The 21,743-nt window shown below is 52.5% G+C and overlaps 1 protein-coding gene across 1 annotated transcript; it reads left to right on the top strand.

Moving 5' to 3' along the window:
• The first annotated feature begins 1,287 nt into the window (after positions 1-1,287).
• LOC133340848 (vesicular inhibitory amino acid transporter-like) lies at positions 1,288-19,778 on the top strand. Its single transcript, XM_061549279.1, has 3 exons — positions 1,288-4,810; positions 8,745-8,846; positions 10,561-19,778. Exons 1-3 carry the CDS (start codon positions 4,415-4,417, stop codon positions 11,842-11,844), a joined length of 1,782 nt encoding a protein of 593 aa, XP_061405263.1. The 5' UTR covers positions 1,288-4,414; the 3' UTR covers positions 11,845-19,778.
• The last annotated feature ends 1,965 nt before the right edge of the window (positions 19,779-21,743 follow it).

The following is a 21,743-nucleotide window of genomic DNA, read 5'->3' as shown; positions in this document are numbered from 1 at the left end:
CACGTGACGAGTACTCACGCGGGGGGGAAGGGGGGCGCGGTGGCGGAGCCCCTCCCCTCGACCCCGGCAAGATGAGTCGCACCCCCCCCCCCGTCTCTGATCAGAGTCTCACTCCACGTCTCTGATGGGGGGGGGGGTCTCCCGTGCCTGGGTCCAGTTGCGTCTCTTGAGTCCGAGTTCCTGGCAGTAGCTCTGCTCTCCTGGTCCCGGTACCCACTGGGGTGACCCCCAACCCCCCAGTCCCGCCTCTGATCAAACTTCAAGTCCCGTCTCTGACCCAAGTCACGAACCGTCGTCTCTGATCCCATCAATCCACGTCTCTGGAGTCGTCACTCTGCCCCTCTCTTTGTTTCTGGTCACTCTCGTGAACTCCAGCGCCGTGTCTGAGCTCAAACAAGTCTCCACGTCTCTGAGATCATGGCCACGTTGCTGATTTCATTTTTTTTCTTCTTTGCCCATCTGTTTCTCGGCCAACAACTCGCCTGCCTTTGATCACGAAGTCAGCTCCCTCCGTCTCTGATTCCATCTCTTCTCACGACTCCCCTCCTCCTTACTGCCCTCGCTGTCTGTGCCGGCTTCCATTCGTGAACTCACCGCCGTCTCTGATCTGAGCCAAGTCTCCACGTCCTTAACAAATCATGTCCTCCCACCCCCCTGCTCCCAACTTCACCCTCGTGTTCATCACTCTGTCAACAAGTCTCCGTCTACCGCTCCGAGTTGAGGTCCCGTCTCTGATCGCGGCCAAAGTCCCCGAGTCAAAGTCTCCGTCTCTGACAGTAACTTTATCTCGCTGGTACCGCAGGGTGCCCATCGATGGCTCGCCGCGCTCTCAAAGTCGCCCTCACCGCTCCACCCCGTGCGACCGCTGCCGATGCTGCTCAGAGTCTCTCGCTCTGTCGTTCACTCTCGCGCCTATAGAGAGCACGGGCCGAGGGGAGGAGTGGACGTGGTGTGGGGGAATGGGGGGGTGGGGGCAATGAGAGAAGGTAGAGGAGGATGAAGAGGGGAGGGAGAGATGATGGTTGGAGAGTTCGGAGGGGAGGGTGCTGAGATGAAGGGGGAGATGGTGGTGGGGGGAGGGAGGGAGATGGTGGTGAAAGAGGGGGGAGGGAATGGGGAGGGAGATGGTGGTGGAAGGGAGGGGTGAAGGAGGGGGGCATTAGTTGAGCCACTGCGCAAAAAATACAACCACAAAAAAAATAAAGCGGAGAATATTTTTTTAAAACGTATTCCATGGTGTAAAACTGGTCACGGAGACACGGGGAGAGACGCGCGGAGGGACACGGAGACACGCGGGGACGTTGCGAGACAGACACACGCGACCCTTGCGCGCACACAGCCACACGCGTGCACACACAGACACGCACGGAGACAATGAGACGTACACACTGACACTTTGACACACACACACACACACGCGTACATGCGCACGTGGAGAATATTCACGCCCGATCACACACAGGCACACAAAGTCGGAGGTCCCCCGTAAAGTCTTAACAGGCTGATGGGGCAAGTGCACGGCCCACGAGGGGGTGGGTGGCCAGCACCACGCCCGGCCGCCTTTGTCCCCTCGTAGCGATGTTTACACACCGCACCAGGCACTAATTTGAGGCTGAGTCGAACTAGGAGAGGCCAAGGACCGATTCAGATAATCGTCACTGGTGTTGGTGGCCGTGAGCGGGAATCGAACTCTGGTCGCCGGGTTCGTAGCTCAGCGCGCTAACCACTGCGCCACCGCTCCCCATACAGATACGCACATATACACACACAGACACGCACACACAGAGACACACGTACAAGACACGCACACGTGTGAAAACATACACAGACACGCACAGAAGACGCACACATGCAAACGCACAACGACAAAGACACAACCACGGGCACACAGACACACACACACAGAAGCACGTGTACACACAGACACACGCACGGACGAGCACAGACCCCCGCGCACGCTCGCGCGCGGGTCTCCTCTCCACGTGACGCACGCGCGTGCTCGTGCGCGCGTGCTCGTGCGCGCGCTCCCGCCCTCCCGTCGCCGTCGCGCGCCCAGCAGCCGAGCCGAGCCGCCGTGCGTCCGCGTCTCCCTTGCGCGACTCCGCGTGCCTCCTCCTCCGCCTCCTCACCCCGTGCAACTACCAGCGCGCTTCCTTCTACCCGTGCACTACCGGCGTGACCGCGCGTGTGCCTCCTCCTCCTCCTCCACCTCTTTCTCCTAGCCGTGTACCCGGCGTGCCTCCGTGCGTCTCCGCGTTACCCGCGTGCGTTCGTGCGTCCGTGCAGTTACTCGCGCACTGGAGCGTCTTTGCTTTACCCGCGTGCCCGTGTAAGCCCCGTGTAGCCGCGATCGTGTACCCTCCGTGTGCCCTCCGTGTACCCTCGTGTACCCTCCGTGTGCCGTCCGTGCGCGCACGAGCGGACGTCGCAGTGCGCGCATCCCCGACCGCTCCTCCGCAGCGTTCGACGCGTCCTCCTCCTTGTCCTCTTCGTCCTCCTCCTCCTCGTCGGCCTCGCGTCCTCTTCAATTTCTGCTCGCCCGTCTTCGTCTATTTCTCATCATCATCATCACCGTCACCACCGTCACCACCGTCGTCGTCATCGCCGTCATCAGCGGCACCCATCTCTGCGTGAAGGCAGCATCGCGTGGCGCACGTTCTCTGTACCCTCGTCCTCCATTTGGTCCTTCTGGGGTTTTCTTCTTTCTTAAATTATCTTCATCATTATCATCGTCATCGTAATTATCAAGCACCTCGTCAACGTCACCTCATCGCCACCTCCTCCCAGGTTGACCTCGAGCAGAGAGCATCGCTTAACGTCGAGCGCAAGAAAATAGCGCCGGCCATTTAAACGCAAGTCACCATTACAACAACAACCACCACCACCATCACCGCTACATCCATCACTGCAATCAAACCCAGCTAACAACGCGAACATCGCAAAGACCACCACCACTGTTACCATCGCATACTCCACCAACACTCAAGCCGAGCTCACCACCACCACCACCACAACAACCACAACCCGGACACCATCTCCATCACGGCAACACCACCGTCATTGCCACCGCAACGCGACCACCACAACCTCCGCCACCACGACAACTACCACTACCGCCACATCCACCCGAACACCGCCGCTATTACCACTACGATCACCCTGACACCACGGCTACTACCTTTGTTGAAACAGCGCTACCACAACCACCTTAACCCGGACGTAACCTACACCTTCACTCAAATACCAACACCACCACTACAACCGCTACCAACACACCGCCAATATCATCTTCACCACCGCCATCCTTACAGCCCCACTGCCTTCCCCATAACCTCACCACCACCACTATCAACTTCACCATCTTCACGCGACCACCTCGATTAATACCAACATCACTCTACCACCGTTAATTCACCACCACCACCACTGTCTTCAGCACCTTGACACCACTACCCTACCACTCTACCACCACCACCACAATCATCTTCAGCACCTTGACACCACTACCCTACCACTCGACCACCACCACAATCATCTTCACCACCTTGACACCACTACCCTACCACTCTACCACCACCACAATCATCTTCACCACCTTGACACCACTACCCTACCACTCTACCACCACCACCACAATCATCTTCAGCACCTTGACACCACTACCCTACCACTCGACCACCACCACAATCATCTTCAGCACATCCTTCACTTTACCACCACCTTGACACCACTACCCTACCACTCGACCACCACCACAATCATCTTCACCACCTTGACACCACTACCCTACCACTCTACCACCACCACCACAATCATCTTCAGCACCTTGACACCACTACCCTACCACTCTACCACCACCACAATCATCTTCAGCACATCCTTCACTTTACCACCACCTTGAAACCACTACCCTACCACTCTACCACCACCATCACAATCATCTTCACCACCTTGACACCACTACCCTACCACTCTACCACCACCACCACAATCATCTTCAGCACCTTGACACCACTACCCTACCACTCTACCACCACCACAATCATCTTCAGCACATCCTTCACTTTACCACCACCTTGACACCACTACCATACCACTCTACCACCACCATCACAATCATCTTCACCACCTTGACACCACTACCCTACCACTCTACCACCACCACCACAATCATCTTCAGCACCTTGACACCACTACCCTACCACTCTACCACCACCACAATCATCTTCAGCACATCCTTCACTTTACCACCACCTTGACACCACTACCATACCACTCTACCACCACCATCACAATCATCTTCACCACCTTGACACCACTACCCTACCACTCTACCACCACCACCACAATCATCTTCAGCACCTTGACACCACTACCCTACCACTCTACCACCAGCACCACCACCAGCACCACCATGTCGGTGTTCCGAGGCCACGTGACCCACGCGGCCACGAGCGCGCGCCACAAGGCGGAGTCCCGCGTGAGCGGCCTCCTGGCCCGCCTCGGGGTGCAGGCCACGGCCGGCGAAGAGTCCGTGGGCTTCGCGTCGTGCGACTCGCTGGACCGCGACCACCGGCACGGCCTCGCCATGGACGAGCTGGGAGGAGGAGGAGGAGGGGACGACAACCAAGACGGCGGCTCCCCGTGCGCCGAGGGCGACGTCCGCTACCAGAGGGGCGGCGGTGGGGGCGCCGGCCCCCCGCGGAGGGGCCCCATGAGCAGGGCCTCCTCGACCGTCAGCCTCGGGGCAGACGGGGGCCCTCGTATCACGGCGTGGGACGCGGGGTGGAACGTGACCAATGCGATTCAGGTGGGACGGGGGGGACGAGGCTCCGGTATTCTATACGTGGATTTTTTTTTTAGTTTTTTGTCCTCGGGGTTTTGTCCCCTTCACGTTTGTAAACAAGCATGCGTTTAGATTTCGATTGGAAGCTTTCGTGACTGCAGGGATTCATCTTCTTGGTTCTTTCGGTGAAGGCACGTAGAAGAGGAATGATAAAAGAATAAAAATAAACATAATAAAATACAATTCTCACGACGTTTTCGGCCACAACGGACGGCCGCTTGCGTTGTGGCCGAAACGTCGTGAGAATTGTATTTGATTATGTTTTATTTTTATTATTTTATTATTTCCCTTCTACGTGACTTTACCGAAAGAACCAAGAAGAACCATGCATTTAGATGATAATTGACATCGGTGGTTCTTCACTTATTTTCAGAGGGTTTGGGTGAGGATTGGGATGGGGGGGGGACACTTTCGCCGATAAGACAGCATCAGTGTGAGGGCCGCTACACATTCGAGGCCATTGAGGGTTTGACAGCACGCGGTGTTTTCAGATTCGTTGTGTAACTGTGGGTCGCCGCACATCAGGGGCCGCACTAAAGGCCACCAGGGGCCACCAGGGGCCACAAGGGGCCACCAGGGGCCACCAGGGGCCACAAGGGGCCACCAGGGGCCGCCAGTGACCCGCGGGCCTTGCTGTGAAGAACACCGCTTGAGCTTCTTGGTTCTTTCGGTAAAGTCACGTAGAAGGGAAATAATTAAATAATAAAAATAAAACATAATAAAATACAATTCTCACGACGTTTCGGCCACAACGGACGGCTGCTTGCGTTGTGGCCGAAACGTCGTGAGAATTGTGTTTTATTTTTATTATTTTATTATTTTCCTTCTACGTGACTTTACCGAAAGAACAAAGAAGATGAATCCCTGCAGTCACGAAAGCTTTAAATAGAAACACCGCTTGAGCTTATTTTACCGCTATAATTTTCCACGTGATAAGCCACTTCATGGAGCTGTCATTTGTGGCCTGTGCGCTTCTGGAAAGGAAGCTAATAGCTCAGTGGGCTTTACCTGGTAAGATAAAAATAATAGATTCGTTGTATTTGTATAATATTTTTGTGTGTGAGTTGCTCACCTTTCATATACTGTACTTTGCACTCCTATCGTATTTTTGAACTGTTTGTTATTGTAACGTTCTGACCCGCCCCTCCTAGAAATCTGTGAAAAAGCTTTACAGCTCATGGTATTCCTCCAGTACATTATACCTGAATGGGTTGTGTCAAACTCTTAACCTCTCTGACCTTTGTGTCATGAAGAAGGGCCATTGCCAGAAACGTCTATTATATATTTGTAAGGCCACACAGTGTTATTGGCGAATGTCACTGTGTAACACATTTTTTTTTGTTCCTGGGTAGTGTTATTTCCTAATTGCTTATGCCTCAAAAGTAAAGAAAATGGATATTATTCCCCAACAAAATTTGCTTTTGTGGCCAGGACAGTGATATGTTTAAATTTACCCATTTTCAATGAGAAAACGTGTGGATTTGTGTAATTCCTTCACGTAAAGTCCTGGTCACAAAAGCAAAGTTTGTGGGAAATAATTGCCATTTTCTATACCTTTGAGACATAAGCATTTAGAAAATAACACTTACTAACCAAGACCAAAAATCATGTTGCATAGTGATTACTGCATAGCTCGTGCGCGTGTGTGGATTTGTGTGCGTGGATTTGTGTGTGTGGATTTGTGTGCGTGGATTTGTGTGCGTGCGTGCGGTTAATATGGGGAGTGGTGGCGCAGTGGTTAGTGCACTGCGCTACGAACCTGGCGGCCCAAGTTCGAATCCCGCTCACGATAAATAACAGTGGCGAATATCTGAACCAGTCCTGGGCCTCTCCTAGGTCAACCTAGGCTTAAAATGAGTACCCGTTCCCGTTCTTGCCACACGACCTCGTGTTGGCCCTTCATAGGTGCTCGCCAGTGATGGCGATGATAACAATACTACTACTAATAGTGATTATGTTTCGGGGATGTTCACATTGGGCTTCCCCTATGCTGTGTTGATGGTGATGTGTCGGGGTGTTCGTATGTTGTGTTGATGGTGATGATGGTGGTGGTGTTGATAATGGTAATGGATGATGGTGGTGATATTGGTGGTGGTGGTGGTGATGATGATGATGGTTCTTAGGGGATGTTCGTATTGGGTCTGCCCTACGCCGTGTTGATGGTGATGATGTTGGTGATGGTGATGATGGCGGTGTCGATGGTGTTCATGGGGGTGGTGATGGGTATTCGTGTTGCGCCTGATAATGGTGATGATGGTGATGATGGTGGTGGTGATGATGTTGATGATGGTGTTGATGATGATGGTGGTAAAGGTGATGATGGTGATGATGGTGGTGGTGATGATGATGGTGTTGATGATGATGTTGGTGGTGGTGATGATGGTGGTGTTGATGATGATGATGATGTTGGTGGTGGTGGTGATGATGATGGTGTTGATGGGGGTGGTGGTGGTGGTGGTGATGGTGTTGATGATGATGGTGGTAATGGTGATGGTGGTGTTGATGATGTTGGTGGTGGTGATGATGGCGGTGTCGATGGTGTTCATGGGGGTGGTGATGGGTGCTCGTGTTGCGCCTGCTGGTGGTGATGATGTTGGTGATGATGGTGGTAAAGGTGATGATGGTGATGATGGTGGTGGTGATGATGATGTTGATGATGATGTTGGTGGTGGTGATGATGATGGTGTTGATGATGATGATGTTGGTGGTGGTGGTGATGATGATGATGGTGCGTAGGGGATGTTCGTGCTGGGCCTGCCCTACGCCGTGTTGATGGTGTTGGTGGTGGTGATGATGGTGACGGTGTTGATGATGATGTTGGTGGTGATAACTTTAATTTTAATTTTTTACCTACGTGACTTTTCCGAAAAAACCTAAGAATATGAATCCTTCCAGTCACGAAAGCTTCAAATCTAGAATAGATGATGATGGTGTTGATGGTGATGATGTTGGTGGTGATGATGATGATGATGGTGTTAATGATGATGATGTTGGTGGTGATGGTGGTGATGGTGCGTAGGGGATGTTCGTGCTGGATCTGCCCTACGCCGTGTTGATGGTGATGATGATGTTGGTGGTGATGATGATGATGATGTTGGTGGTGTTGATGTTGATGGTGATGGTGGTGATGGTGGTGATGATGATGGTGTTGATGGTGGTGGTGGTGATGGTGATGGTGCGTAGAGGATGTTCGTGCTGGGTCTTCCCTACGCCATGTTGATGTTGGTGGTGATGATGGTGTTGATGATGATGTTGATGGTGATGGTGGTGATGGTGCGTAGGGGATGTTCGTGCTGGGTCTTCCCTACGCCGTGTTGATGGTGTTGGTGGTGGTGATGATGGTGACGGTGTTGATGATGATGTTGGTGGTGATAACTTTAATTTTAATTTTTTACCTACGTGACTTTTCCGAAAAAACCTAAGAATATGAATCCTTCCAGTCACGAAAGCTTCAAATCTAGAATAGATGATGATGGTGTTGATGGGGGTGGTGATGATGGTGGTGATGGTATTGTTGGTGGTGGTGGTGGTGGTGTTGGTGGTGATGATGATGATGGTGTTGATGGTGATGATGTTGGTGGTGATGATGATGATGGTGTTAATGATGATGATGTTGGTGGTGATGGTGGTGATGGTGCGTAGGGGATGTTCGTGCTGGATCTGCCCTACGCCGTGTTGATGGTGATGATGATGTTGGTGGTGATGATGATGATGATGTTGGTGGTGTTGATGTTGATGGTGGTGATGGTGGTGATGATGATGGTGTTGATGGTGGTGGTGGTGATGGTGATGGTGCGTAGAGGATGTTCGTGCTGGGTCTTCCCTACGCCATGTTGATGTTGGTGGTGATGATAGTGTTGATGATGATGTCGATGGTGATGGTGGTGATGGTGTGTAGGGGATGTTCGTGCTGGGTCTGCCCTACGCCGTGCTGCACGGGGGGTATCTTGGCCTCTTCCTCATCATCCTGGCAGCCGCCGTGTGCTGCTACACGGGCAAGGTGACACAATAACTACAACAACTACAACAACAACACAACAACAACACACCAATACCACAATTACAACACAACAGCAACATCAACAACACAACAACAACATCAACAACACAACAGTAACATCAACAACACAACAACAATACACCAATACCACAATTACAACACAACAGCAACATCAACAACACAACAGCAACATCAACAACACAACAGTAACATCAACAACACAACAACAATACACCAATACCACAATTACAACACAACAACAACACAACAACAACAACACACCAATAACTCGCCATCGAACAAAGACGGTCACCGCATCGCGCGCTTTCAGATGGCGCTGCTGCGGCCGTCTGGAACGCTCATCCTTCCGATATTAGGAAGCCACTGGAGGGATGCACTTTTACTGGTAGGAACCCACTGGTTCCACCAGCCCACAGGGGATTATTTTGTCCGTCCGTCGTGCATCCAAAAATGGGAGCGGTGGGGCTGGGTGGAGAGGGGAGGGTGGGGAGGGGCTGGGTGAGGAGGGAGGGAGAGAGGGGAGAAGGAGAGGGTGGAGAGAGGTGGGGGTGGAGGAGGGAGAGGGGGGAGAGGTGGAGGATGGAGAGGGGGGGAGATGAGGGAGAAGAAGGGGAGGGTGGGGAGAGGTGGGGGGGAGGAGGGAGAGTGGGGAGAAGGAGAGGTGGGAGTGGTGGAGGATGGAGAGGGGGGGTGAGATGAGGGGGGGGGGAGAAGGAGAGGGTGGGGAGAGGTGGGGGTGGAGGAGGGAGAGGGGGGAGAGATGGGGGAGAAAATCAGAGGGGGGCAGGTGGGGGGGAGAGGTGGAGGGGGAAAGGAGAGGGGGGAGGGAGGGAGAAGGGGGAAATGTGGGAGGCAAAGAAGGAGAGGGGGTGGGGGTTTACCGTTTGTCATCTATATAATAGGCAGGTAACTTGGAATGAGAATATAAACTTACCTGCTATAATTATTGTTATTTAAAACAAATTATCATAATGTTTAGAGGGAATGCAAGTTAGATGTATTGGACGTGTAATGCGAAAACAAGAGACTGGATTTCGATTTAAAGCTTTCGTGATTGCAGGGATTCATCTTCTTGGTTCTTTCGGTAAAGTCACGTAGAATGGAAATAATAAAATAAAATAAAACTTTTTTCATTTTATTAGGTTTTTTTTCTCCATTCTACGTGACTTTACCGAAAGAACCAAGAAGAGGCTGGATATCAATGTTGTTGTGACTGAGAAAATTCTAGGTACAACAAGAATCAGAAGACAGTGAATTAAGTGACGTGAGCAATTTCAACAACTGGATGCAACTGGAAGGAGTATCTGAGTAAATATCATGGACGGAGCTGAATGGAAGTAAGGTCGTAATTACCAATGTATTTGAGGAAGGTCACGGCGCAGAGAGACTGACCTTGCCTTTCGACTGACGTTGCATCTGTGAAAAAGACGCTTTTGGGAGAGGACACGGCACGTTGAAAGAAGGCCCCAACAGACCCCTAATGCAGTGGCCACGTTTTTGTGATACAAATCATGACAATGTTCACGTCCAGGACATCTCATCCACACGTCCGACCATTCTAACCAACCGCCAGGGCCAAGCCGTCTCGACTTGTACCCACACCCTCCTCTCTCTTGTGCATCGCTATCATCCCTCCCATCCCCTTCGCCCCCCCCTCCCCCTTCACCTGCCCCCTCCGCCACCATCGCCACAGGTGCTGGTGGCGTGCCTGTACGAGGAGGACGAGGACGGCACGCTGGTGCGCGTGCGCGGCTCCTACGTCGAGGTGGCGGACGCCTGCTGCGCCCCGCGCTTCCCGCGCCTGGGCGGCCACGTGGTGAACGGCGCGCAGCTCATCGAGCTCGTCATGACGTGCGTCCTCTACGTGGTGGTCAGCGGCAACCTCATGGTCAACAGCTTCCCCGCGCTCGGCGTCTCGCAGAAGGCCTGGTGCGTGCTCGCCACGGCGGCACTGCTGCCCTGCGCCTTCCTGCGCAGCCTCAAGGCCGTGTCGCGCTTCAGCATGCTGTGCTCGGCGGCGCACGCGCTCATCACGCTGCTTGTCATGGGCTACTGCCTGAGCAGGGCTCGCGACTGGGCGTGGGACAAGATGAAGTTCTACGTGGACGTCAAGACGTTCCCCGTGTCCGTGGGCATCATCGTGTTCAGCTACACGTCGCAGATCTTCCTGCCGTCGCTCGAGGGCAACATGAGGGACCGCTCGCAGTTCGGCCCCATGATGGACTGGTCGCACATCGCCGCGTGCGCCTGCAAGGGCATCTTCGCCCTCGTCGCCTACCTCACCTGGGCCGACGACACCAAGGAGGTGATCACCGACAATCTTCCGCCCACTTTCCGGGCCGTCGTCAACATCTTCCTGGTGGCCAAGGCGCTGCTCTCGTACCCGCTGCCGTTTTTCGCCGCCGTCGAAGTCCTGGAGACACTGTTCTCCAAGGCTCCCCCCGCGGCCGCCGTCGGCGAGGCAGCTGCGACGCCATCGACGGCGCCGCCGCCGCCGCCGCCGTCGAGTCCGCCGCTCACGCCGTCGGAAGGCTCGCGACTCACCGCCGCCTCCTTCGCCGGCGAGAAGGCCGCGGAGGAAGCCGACGGCGCGGCCGCCTCGGTCGAGGTCCCCGCGGCGGCCGGGCCTCGCGCCGGGCAGCAGGGCCCGTCGTGGACCCTCGGAGCGGGCCCAGCGCACCTGCAGGCCTGGACCCTGGGCATGCGCTGCGCCCTGGTGGTGCTGACTCTGCTCATGGCCGTGTTCATCCCGCACTTCGCCCTCCTCATGGGCCTGACGGGCAGCCTCACGGGAGCGTCGCTCTCCTTCCTGCTGCCCTGCATGTTCCACGTGCGCCTGCTGTGGCGCAAGCTCAAGTGGCACCACGTGCTGTTCGACGCCACCATCTTCGTGGTGGGCGTCGTCGTGAGCATCTCGGGGATGGTGCACTCGCTGCAGGGCCTCGCCGAGGCCTTCCGCACGGGCCGCGAAGACTGACGAGGCGCGCGCGATCAGCCGCAACGCGCGCAATCAGCCGCAATGCGCGCAATCAGCCCCAATGCGCGCAATCAACCGCACGCGTTCAGCCAAGCACACGTGCAACAAACACCAACATGAACACCTACACCGCACGGACAACTACACATACACCTACACGAACATGGACACTTACACCGCACGAACACCTACACGAACATGGACACATACACTGCACCACACAAACACCTACACCGCACAAACACCTACACCTACACGAACACGAACATGGACACATACACTGCACGAATACCTAAACAAACATGAACACCCACACCGCACAAACATGAACACCTACACGAACATGAACACACTACACGCATGGGCAATGACCACAGTACATGCAAACACACACACACGCACGACACCTTACACGACACTCACAAACACACACACACACGTGCGGCATACAACGACGACAAGAACAGCAACAACACAAGCCGCCATTCTCCAATCAAGTGACTGTGACGTCACAACAGAGCTCGTGCCAGGAGGCCAGGTTTCACTTTCAGAGCACGCACAAAGTAGCACACTCACACAAACGTCCACGCGCACACACGTGCACGCGCACACGTGTACACTGACACACTCGCACGGGTATTATACACGCACACAAACACGTAAGCACACTTGAGCCCCATCCAAAACCCACACTTGCAGTATGCGGACACATGGCGCACACGTGACTGGATACACATTCACGCACGAACACGCGCGCACACTCTCGCTCGCCAGACGCACGAAATTCAAACAACAGCGAACAAAGGTGGGGGGTGGCTCAGGCTAATATAAGGTGTGCACGCATGGCTGTGGTCTGACTGGTTACCGGAGTTGAAAGGTAGTAAGGGCGGGTGCGAGGGTAATGCTTGGCGAGTGGGGTTAGCAGTAAGAATATTGCCCAGCGGCTCATTGACTAGGGACAGGAAGAGGACTACCCATGAAGGATGGAACCACGTGCCAAGGTTGGTCCAAGGTTGGCCCAACGTTGGCCCAACGTTGAACCAACGTTGGCCCAACGTTGAACCAACGTTGGGCCAACGGTTCCAACCAAGATGCCATCGTTGGCCCAACCGACACGTTGACACGTTGACTGGGTAGGCAGCGGCTGGGTTGCCTCTCCTAGTTAGGGATTTGACCGGTGGCCTCACTGGGAAGTGCGGCTCGGAGTTCAAGTTCATGTATTAGGTATAGCCCCGTGAGCCATTCGGCTCTTGAATCGGGTGCAACCGCAACAAACAAAAAACAAAAGCATGAACAAGAAAACATCTTAAAGTGAATATGTGCATGGTGGGGGGGGGGGGGGGGGTCTGTCTCGTGCTGTCAGGTCCGTGCTATTCGTCGCAAGGCCCGTGGGGGCCCACTGGTGGTCCCTGGTGGCCTTCAGTGCGGCCCCTTCATGTGCGACAAGACACAGAATGTGAACGCAGCCCCCCCCCCCCCCCATGGTGCTGTCACACCTCCAATGGTTTCAAATGATGATGTCTTATCAGCGAAAGTGCCCCGCTCTGAAAATGAGTGAAGATCACTGAGTTTGGGGCAACAGCCGATGCTAATTGGTTGTTGATTTGGTTGGTCAGCGTGTTCAATTGGTTAAGGCGAGTGCTGGCGTGACCCCATTGGCTCGCGTGGTTATCGAGGTCGGGCTTACGGCCTGCGCTGGCCTTCCCCGGTGACCATTCGAACGTTGGGTCGACGTTGGATAATGATTTGGTGATGCTGTGTTGGCAGTGGTGCACGAGCACAAACAACAACAACACAACAACAACAACAAAACGCAACACATTCGTCAATTAACACTGTGGCCTTAAACGAGGGAAAAATACATCTAAAAAAACAGACGACGTTTCGGGAAATGCCCCTTTTCGTCACAAGAAATTTTTAAAAAGGACAATTGCCCAAAAACGTCGCCAATATTTCCCCGTTCGTGGCCACACGGCGTAGTCGTTGTTGACGAATGTGATTCTGTCGCACATAGACACCGCAGCGTTCAACCTCCGAGCTTCAGACACGAACCCACACCACGGAGATACACGTGGCATTGCTGTGCATGCAGTATACAGCATGCTGTGTGTGTGTGTGTATATAGATACTGGCAGTACTCGTCGGCGCGTCTGGGTTGCTTGGGACGCTGTAGACGCCAGGAAATGAAATGCCAGGAATGAAACTCGGACAAAATCTGACAGAGTGATGGGAGGTGACATGCGGAGCAAACGAACCGATCACGAACCCTATCACCAATCAACTACCCACCACCCCCCACCCCAACTAATTAGCCAACCAATCGCGAGCCCTATCCCGAATCTATCACCAATTAACTCGCTACCAATCCCTCACTAATTAGCCAACCAATCACGAGCGCTATCCCAACCCTATATCACCAATCAACTAGCTAACCCTCCCTCACCAACTAACAATTTTTAGCACCGCACGAATAACAAACAAAAACCCAACACGCTAGACGATAACGCCGCCTTAAAATAACACAAATATTACAACCGGCGACGTTTCGGGCAATGGCCCTTCTTCACAGCACATCAGCACAGTACCAGCTGTGTCACACCGACTCTGGCTTGACACGTGGCCAATCAAACGCTCACCCTGGCCCCTCACCAACCAGCCACTCGCACATGAGGAATTGGAGCCCGATCACGGACTGCAACCCAAATCCTTCATTCTAAATATTGTAACGAGAGCCAATCAGCGACGAGAACAAGGCTTGGCCCTAACCCCCTGACCTGCAGCGTTTGGCAAGGCCCCCCCCCCCTTTATCATTTTTCGTTCGCTGTTCTATTGTTGGTGTTCACAGCCCCCCCCCTCTCCGTCACCTCGCCTCCTCCCTCGTCACGTTGCAGTGGTCGTGAGATAATGGAGTTCGTAACGAGTGCTCGTGGTCCCTTCATCAACAACCATCGGCAAATCCGCCGGCTCCTCGCCGATGACAAAGACCCATCCCCCACCCACATACATACCCCCCAGGTATAAAGATCGCCAGTCACGGACTGATCGCCAGTCAAGTGACTGACTCACTGACCAACGACGACCTCACAGGGCCAACTCGTGAAGGCACCAACAGCTTACGGCAACTTGACTTCAAGTTCAAGTTTCATTGATTAGGTTTTTGCCCTCTTATTGGTTCTTTCGGTAAAGTCACGTGTCAAATGGACGGCCGCTTGCGTTGTGGCCGAAACGTCGTGAGAATTATTTTATTATGTTTTATTTGTTTTATTATTTTATTATTTCCATTCCACGTGACTTTACCGAAAGAACCAAGAAGATGAATCCCTGCAGTCACGAAAGAAGCTTTAAATCGAGGTTTTGCCCTGTGAGCCATTTGGCTCTTGAGCGTCCGTCCAAGTCGGTCACGGGGCGATTGTGTTCGTCACGGGATGTCGGTCACGCCCGTGACCGTCACGGGACAGTGGTTAGTCGCGGTGCCGCACGCGGGCACGGTGACCGACTTGTCAGCATTCACATCGCAGGCCCCCAGTCACGAGCTGACTTGTCACGGGGCCGACAGTCACGGCGAGGGTTCGCGTGCTGCGCGCTTGTGTTTTGCAACAGCTTACTTGGTGTGAATATGGGTGTTCTGCTTGTATAGCTGAGCGCGCGTGTGCATGTATATTGTGCACGTGTAGTGTAGGTGTGTGTGTGTGTAGGTCTGAGTGCACGCGTGTGTAGTGTCGGTGTGTGTGTGTAGTGTAGGTGTGTGTGTAGGTGTGAGTGCACGTGTGTGTGTGCATGTATACTGTGCACGTGTGTGTAGTGTGTGTGTGTGAGTTTACGCGTGTGTGTGTGCGCATGTATACTGTTCACGTGTGTGTAGTGTCGGTGTGTGTGTGTAGGTGTGAGTGCACGTGTGTGTAGTATAGGTGTGTGTGTCGGTGTGTGTGTGTAGTGTAGGTGTGTGTGTAGGTGTGAATGCACGTGTGTGTAGTGTAGGTGTGTGTGTGTAGGTGTGAGTGCACGTGTGTGTGTAGGTGTGTGTGTGTGTGGCGGGGTGAGAAGTGGAGCAGTGGTTTGCACACTGCACTACGAACCCGGCAACCTAGGTTCGACTCCGAGCCACGGCTAACATCAGTGGCACGCAAGGATTATCTGAAACCTGCCCTGGATATCTCACTGCCCCCTTCCCTCCCTCCTCCTAGGTCGACTCAGCCTTAAATGAGTACCTGCTGCGGTGTGTAAAAAAAATCAGCTCCAGGAAGACAAAGGCGGCCTGGTTTGGTGTTTGTAATGCCGCCCTTAATAGGTGCTCGCTAACAGCACTTGCCCCACCCAGTATACATGGCTACGTGGGGGACCTTTGTGTATTGTGTGTGCATGTAACAGTGCGTGTGTGTGCGTGTCGTGGTGTCGTAATGGTACGAACCCACGGTTCAATTTCCGACCGTGATGAACATCATCATCATCACCACCACCAGTGAGTGCCACAATCGGTATCCGAGCCCGGCTTGAACCTTCTCTGGATCGACTCGGCAGAAATGGTTGGGTAACCCAGTTGCTGCGTTAGTCATTAACATGATCAATTGCTGTTCTGTTGGGTCTTTCGGTAAAGTCACGTAGATTGGTTCAAATTAATAACAAATAAACAAAAAACTACGACGATTCTGATGACGATCGCTTATGTTGTGATCGAAACGTCGTCGCTTTATTTTATTTGTATTAATTTGAACCTATCTCGTGACTTTACCGAAAGACCCAGAGAATATAAATTCATGCAGTCCCGAAAGCTTTAAGTCAGGAATTATCAATTGTGTTTTGTTGGATCGAGGCGGGCGTGCGTGTGCGAGATGCAGAGGTCGCAAACGGGTTTTGATTCCTTACCCGTACCCGGCCGCACCAGGGTGGCAAATGGGTACCCGGGTAGTGGTACGCTACCCGTACCCGTGCCCTACCCGAAATGAGTGACAAACGGTTACTCATCAGTGACTCACGGCCTACCCGTACCCGTACCCGACCGCACCAGGGTCGCAAACGGGTACCCTACCCGGCCGGGTACGGGTAGCCGGGTATCGGGTAGGGTACGGGTATCGGGTATCCGGTTGCGACCTCTGGCGAGATGCCGATCAGTGGGGAGCGGTGGTGCAGTGGTTAGCGCGCTGCAATACAAACCCGGCGACCCGAGTTCCAATTTCTGGCTTCACGATCGTCACATCAGTGACGATTATCTAAACCGGTCCCGGGCCTCCCCTCGGTCGACTCAGCCTCAAATGAAATCCTTATGTATAAATATCACCATTGGGAAGACAAAGGCGGTCGGGCGTGGTGTCGGCCACCCCACCCCCCCTCCCTCGTGTGACGTTACGCCCTTCACAGGTGCTCGCTAACAGCACTTGCCCCAACAGCCTGTAAAGGCTATAGAGGGGATCTTTGTCTTTTGTATGAGTGTAGTGCATGTATATATGTTGTGTGTGTCTTTGTGTTATTCAACGGATTTCTTTATTGTATTGGTGTCCGTGTACGTGTGGGGAGCGGTGGTGCAGTGGTTGGCGCGCTGCGCTACCAACTCGGTCACCCGAGTTCGATTCCAGCTCATGGCCAACAATAGTGACGATTAATCTGAACCGGTCCTGGGCCTCCCCTAGGGCGACTCAACCTCAAATGAGTTTCATTGGGGAGACAAAGGCGGCCTCACATGGTTCTGACCATACCAACTCGTGTGCCGTGCCAGCCTTCATAGGTGCTCGCTAACAGCACTTGCCCCAACAGTCTGTTAAGGCTATACAGGGGGTCTTTGTCTCTGTTATAGCTGTGTATGTATACAGTATAGTACATACACCGTTATTATTCAATATTATATTGCTTAATATTTATTTTAATATCACCACAGTATATATATCACTAGCGTATATTTTTCTTATAATTCTCAAATAGTATTATTGGATTATGATTGCACAACAGTATTATAGTAACAGCCTGATCATTAACAGCTGTTACTAACCATAATCATTTATGTTAATTTCCGACGTTAATTATAATTTATGCACATTTTAAGTCGTTTTTTAATTCATCGCAATTTAAAGTGATCAATTTTAGTATACAGTATATTTTAAATAATGACTGCTCGATTATTGAAATCGTTTCCGATGCTCGACCAGTTCATTCGATCAGATGGGTTGGAGGTTTTCGACCGAATAATTTCCTACAGCGACGAACGCAGCCGTCGATAGAAATCGAACCACTCCACGTGGCTCGGAGGATTTTGATTTAAGTCACCAGGTCAGGTCCCTCTGAGCTGTGCAGATCTTTTTCGGAAGCGACCGGCCGCATGTGATTGCTCAAGGAAGTTGGGTTATCATCACTTGGACATTTATAGCAGCCAAATAGTCGAAACGCGTGATGTTGATTCTAAATGTGGAGGGAAAACCGGAGGATCCGGAGATAAAATCAACGCGACCACATGGAGAGAGACACCGCAGACTCCAAATATACAGGAGCAGGCGTCAGGGTCGGGATCGAACCCACGACCTCCTGCATACCAGGCGAGGTAGTTAACATCTCATAGCCACCGTGATGATGATGAGAGAAGAGAGACGCACTCCAAATATACAGCAGCAGGCGTCAGGGTCGGGATCGAACCCACGGCCTCCTGCGTACGAGGCGAGGTAGTTAACATCTCCTAGCCACCGTGATGATGATGATGAGAGAAGAGAGACGCACACCAAATATACAGCAGCAGGCGTTAGGGTCGGGATCGAACCCACGGCCTCCTGCATACCAGGCGAGGTAGTTAACATCTCGCCACCACAGTGGTCTGTAGTCAACATCATGCCCCGATTTAAGACACGTGTTCTACTCTGAACTATGAATAACATTGACAGCGTTGGATGTTGCATTGCCGCTTGACGTTTTGCGGCTTTGGATTTCAGAAAGAACAAAAAACGCGCCACGTACACATCGATTATAGCTTTTATTCAAATCGCTATATTCATATCACGTGTTTACGTTTCGTTTCTATGTAGCGGGTAGCGCGCTGCGCTACGAACGCGGTATCCCGAGTTCAATTCCCGCTCACGGCCAACACCAGTGACGAATATCTGAACCGGTCCTGCGCCTCCCCTAGGTCGACTCAGCCTCAAATGAGTACCTGGTGCGGTGTGTAAACATCGTCACTGGTGGTGGCCATCCATCTCCTCGTGTGCCGTGCCAGCCTTCGTAGGTGCTCGCTAACAGCACTTGCCCCAACATTCTGTTAAGGCTGTACGGGGGATCGTTGTTTTTGATGATGTGTAGCGAATAATCGACTCCTGAAATCAATACTTATTTTGGATGAATGTCAATTGTGTCCACGCTAAAAAAACTTCAGAGGCTTTTGACTAATTACATTTTAAATACTTATTACCAGGACAGGACAAATACGACTGAAAATTATGATAGTGGTAGTGGTAACGACGATGGTGGTGGTGATGATGATAGGAGTGATGCTCATGGTGGTGATGGTGAATATGATGGTGATAATGATGGCTGTGATAAGATGATAATGATTATGGTGGTGATGGGGGTCATGGTGGCAATGATAGTGAGGAGGAGGATGATAATGATGGTGATGATGGTGAATATGATGGCGAGGATGATAATCATGGTGATGATGGTGGTAATGATGGTGATGGTGAAGTTTTACGTGGACGATAGTGATCGGAAGATGGTGGTAATGACGGTGATGATGGTTTGAAGGCGCTTTCTCCATCCTCTCTGTGTTGTCAGGACCACATTTTCCGTCATTTGCGGTCACGGATAAAATCGTTGATGTTGATGTTGTTAATGATTCGTTTGATTATGTTAATGATGATGATGTTCATGATGAACACGCCCCCCCCCTCTATACCCCCAGCCCCCACCCCCTGCTTGTTCACGTGACCACGGTCGCGACAATAAACACCCCCCCAAGAAGCGTGGACACGTGCGTGTGTGACACTTCGTGTGTGTGTGTGACACTGCGTGTGTGTGTGTGTGAGAGAGTGTGTGTGTGTGAAACTGCGTGTGTGTCACTTCGTGTGTGTGTGTGTGATACCGCGTGTGTGTGTGTGTGATACTCCATGCGTGTGTGTGTGTGTGACACTGCGTGTGTGTGTGTGAGAGAGTGTGTGTGTGTGATACCTCGTGTGTGTGATACTTCATGCGTGTGCGTGTGTGTGACACTGCGTGTGTGTGTGTGTGTGACACTGCGTGTGTGTGTGAGATACTTCAAGCGTGTGTGTGTGTGACACTGCGTGTGTGTGTGTGTGACACCTCGTGTGTGTGTGTGTGACACCTCGTGTGTGTGTGTGACACTGCGTGTGTGTGTGTGTGTGATACTTCGTGCGTGTGTGTGTGTGACACTGCGTGTGTGTGTGACACCTTGTGTGTGTGTGTGTGACACTTCGTGTGTGTGTGACACTGCGTGTGTGTGTGTGAGAGTGTGTGTGTGTGTTAAACTGCGTGTGTGTCACTTCGTGTGTGTGTGTGATACTTCATGCGTGTGTGTGTGATACTTCATGCGTGTGTGTGTGTGACACTGCGTGTGTGTGTGTGACACCTCGTGTGTGTGTGTGACACCTCGTGTGTGTGTGTGTGACACTGCGTGTGTGTCACTTCGTGTGTGTGTGTGTGACACTGCGTGTGTGTGTGTGATACTTCATGCGTGTGTGTGTGACACTGCGTGTGTGTGTGTGACACTGCGTGTGTGTGTGTGATACTTCATGCGTGTGTGTGTGATACTTCATGCGTGTGTGTGTGTGACACTGCGTGTGTGTGTGTGACACCTCGTGTGTGTGTGTGACACCTCGTGTGTGTGTGACACGGCCAACACCGGGGACAATATCTAGACCAGTCCTGGGCTTCCCCTAGGTCGACTCAGTCTCAAATGAATACCTGGTGCGGTGTGTAAACATCGCCACTGGGGAGACAAAGGCGGTCGGGCGTGGTACTGGCCACCCACCCCCTCGTGTGCCGTGCCGGCCTTCATATGTGCTGGCTGACAGCACTTGCCCCTACAGTCTGTTAAAGGCTGTTCGGGGGATCTTTGTCTTTGCCCCGTGACCGCCAGCAGCGAGCTTTCCACACTCTACGTGACGCCCTTAAAGTGCACCTAGCCTGGCACGAGCACTTATGGGGACGATTTCCCGTCAGCGGCTATCTTCACTGGAGGGTGGTATGATACACGCCCCCGCGATGTGCATCAATACCAGTGGTCATTTACGTGGCCTAGGCTTCCTTTAGGTCGACTCAGTTTGAAATGTAACCCGATTCATGCAAAACTCTGGTCAAATCTCCCCCTCGATCAATGTGACCTTAACATGTGTTCGCTGTCCGAGCTTGTGTCTGCACAGTGCTACTTTCAAGGTTATATTGGGGTGGTGTGTGTGTGTGTGTTTATATGTTTGCTGTGCTCATGATACTGCACTGTGTGTACATGCACACAACACACGCACGCACGCGCCCGTGCGACGGACAGCGCCCAGATCTCGCAAGGCAAGTAGGTTTGAAGCAGGTTATTTAATGATACAACATGTGGGTGACTACCACCACCGTGCATGTATGCATGGCAGGGTGCTGTAGGCTGCCTCGGGGCAGCATGGTTTCGACACATCTATACTTCAATCTTGATTGAAACATTTATTTTGAAAAATATTGGTCGCGAAAGGCTGCGTGTTAAAGTGGCAAGAAGTTGGCTTAGGGAGGTCTTCTTGCATTTAGTGTTGAAGAATCTGCAGGAATTCGTGGACCTTCGCAATTTGTACTCGATTAGTTATTGATGTGAGTGCCTCGCTAACATTTTTTTCTATTTTGCACTCCGATGATTTTGTTGGTGTCACTTGCTGACCCGCCCCGACTCAACATCCGTGAAAAGAGAACTTCAGAGTTCTAGATTTGAAGCTTTC

Source organism: Lethenteron reissneri, chromosome 10 (assembly GCF_015708825.2).
Source record: "Lethenteron reissneri isolate LAM-NWPU_2019-01 chromosome 10, ASM1570882v1, whole genome shotgun sequence".
In the NCBI taxonomy this organism is placed as follows: Eukaryota; Metazoa; Chordata; class Hyperoartia; order Petromyzontiformes; family Petromyzontidae; genus Lethenteron; species Lethenteron reissneri.
The sequence above is the reverse complement of the archived record's forward strand: the minus strand, read 5'-3'. Positions and strand labels throughout refer to the sequence as shown.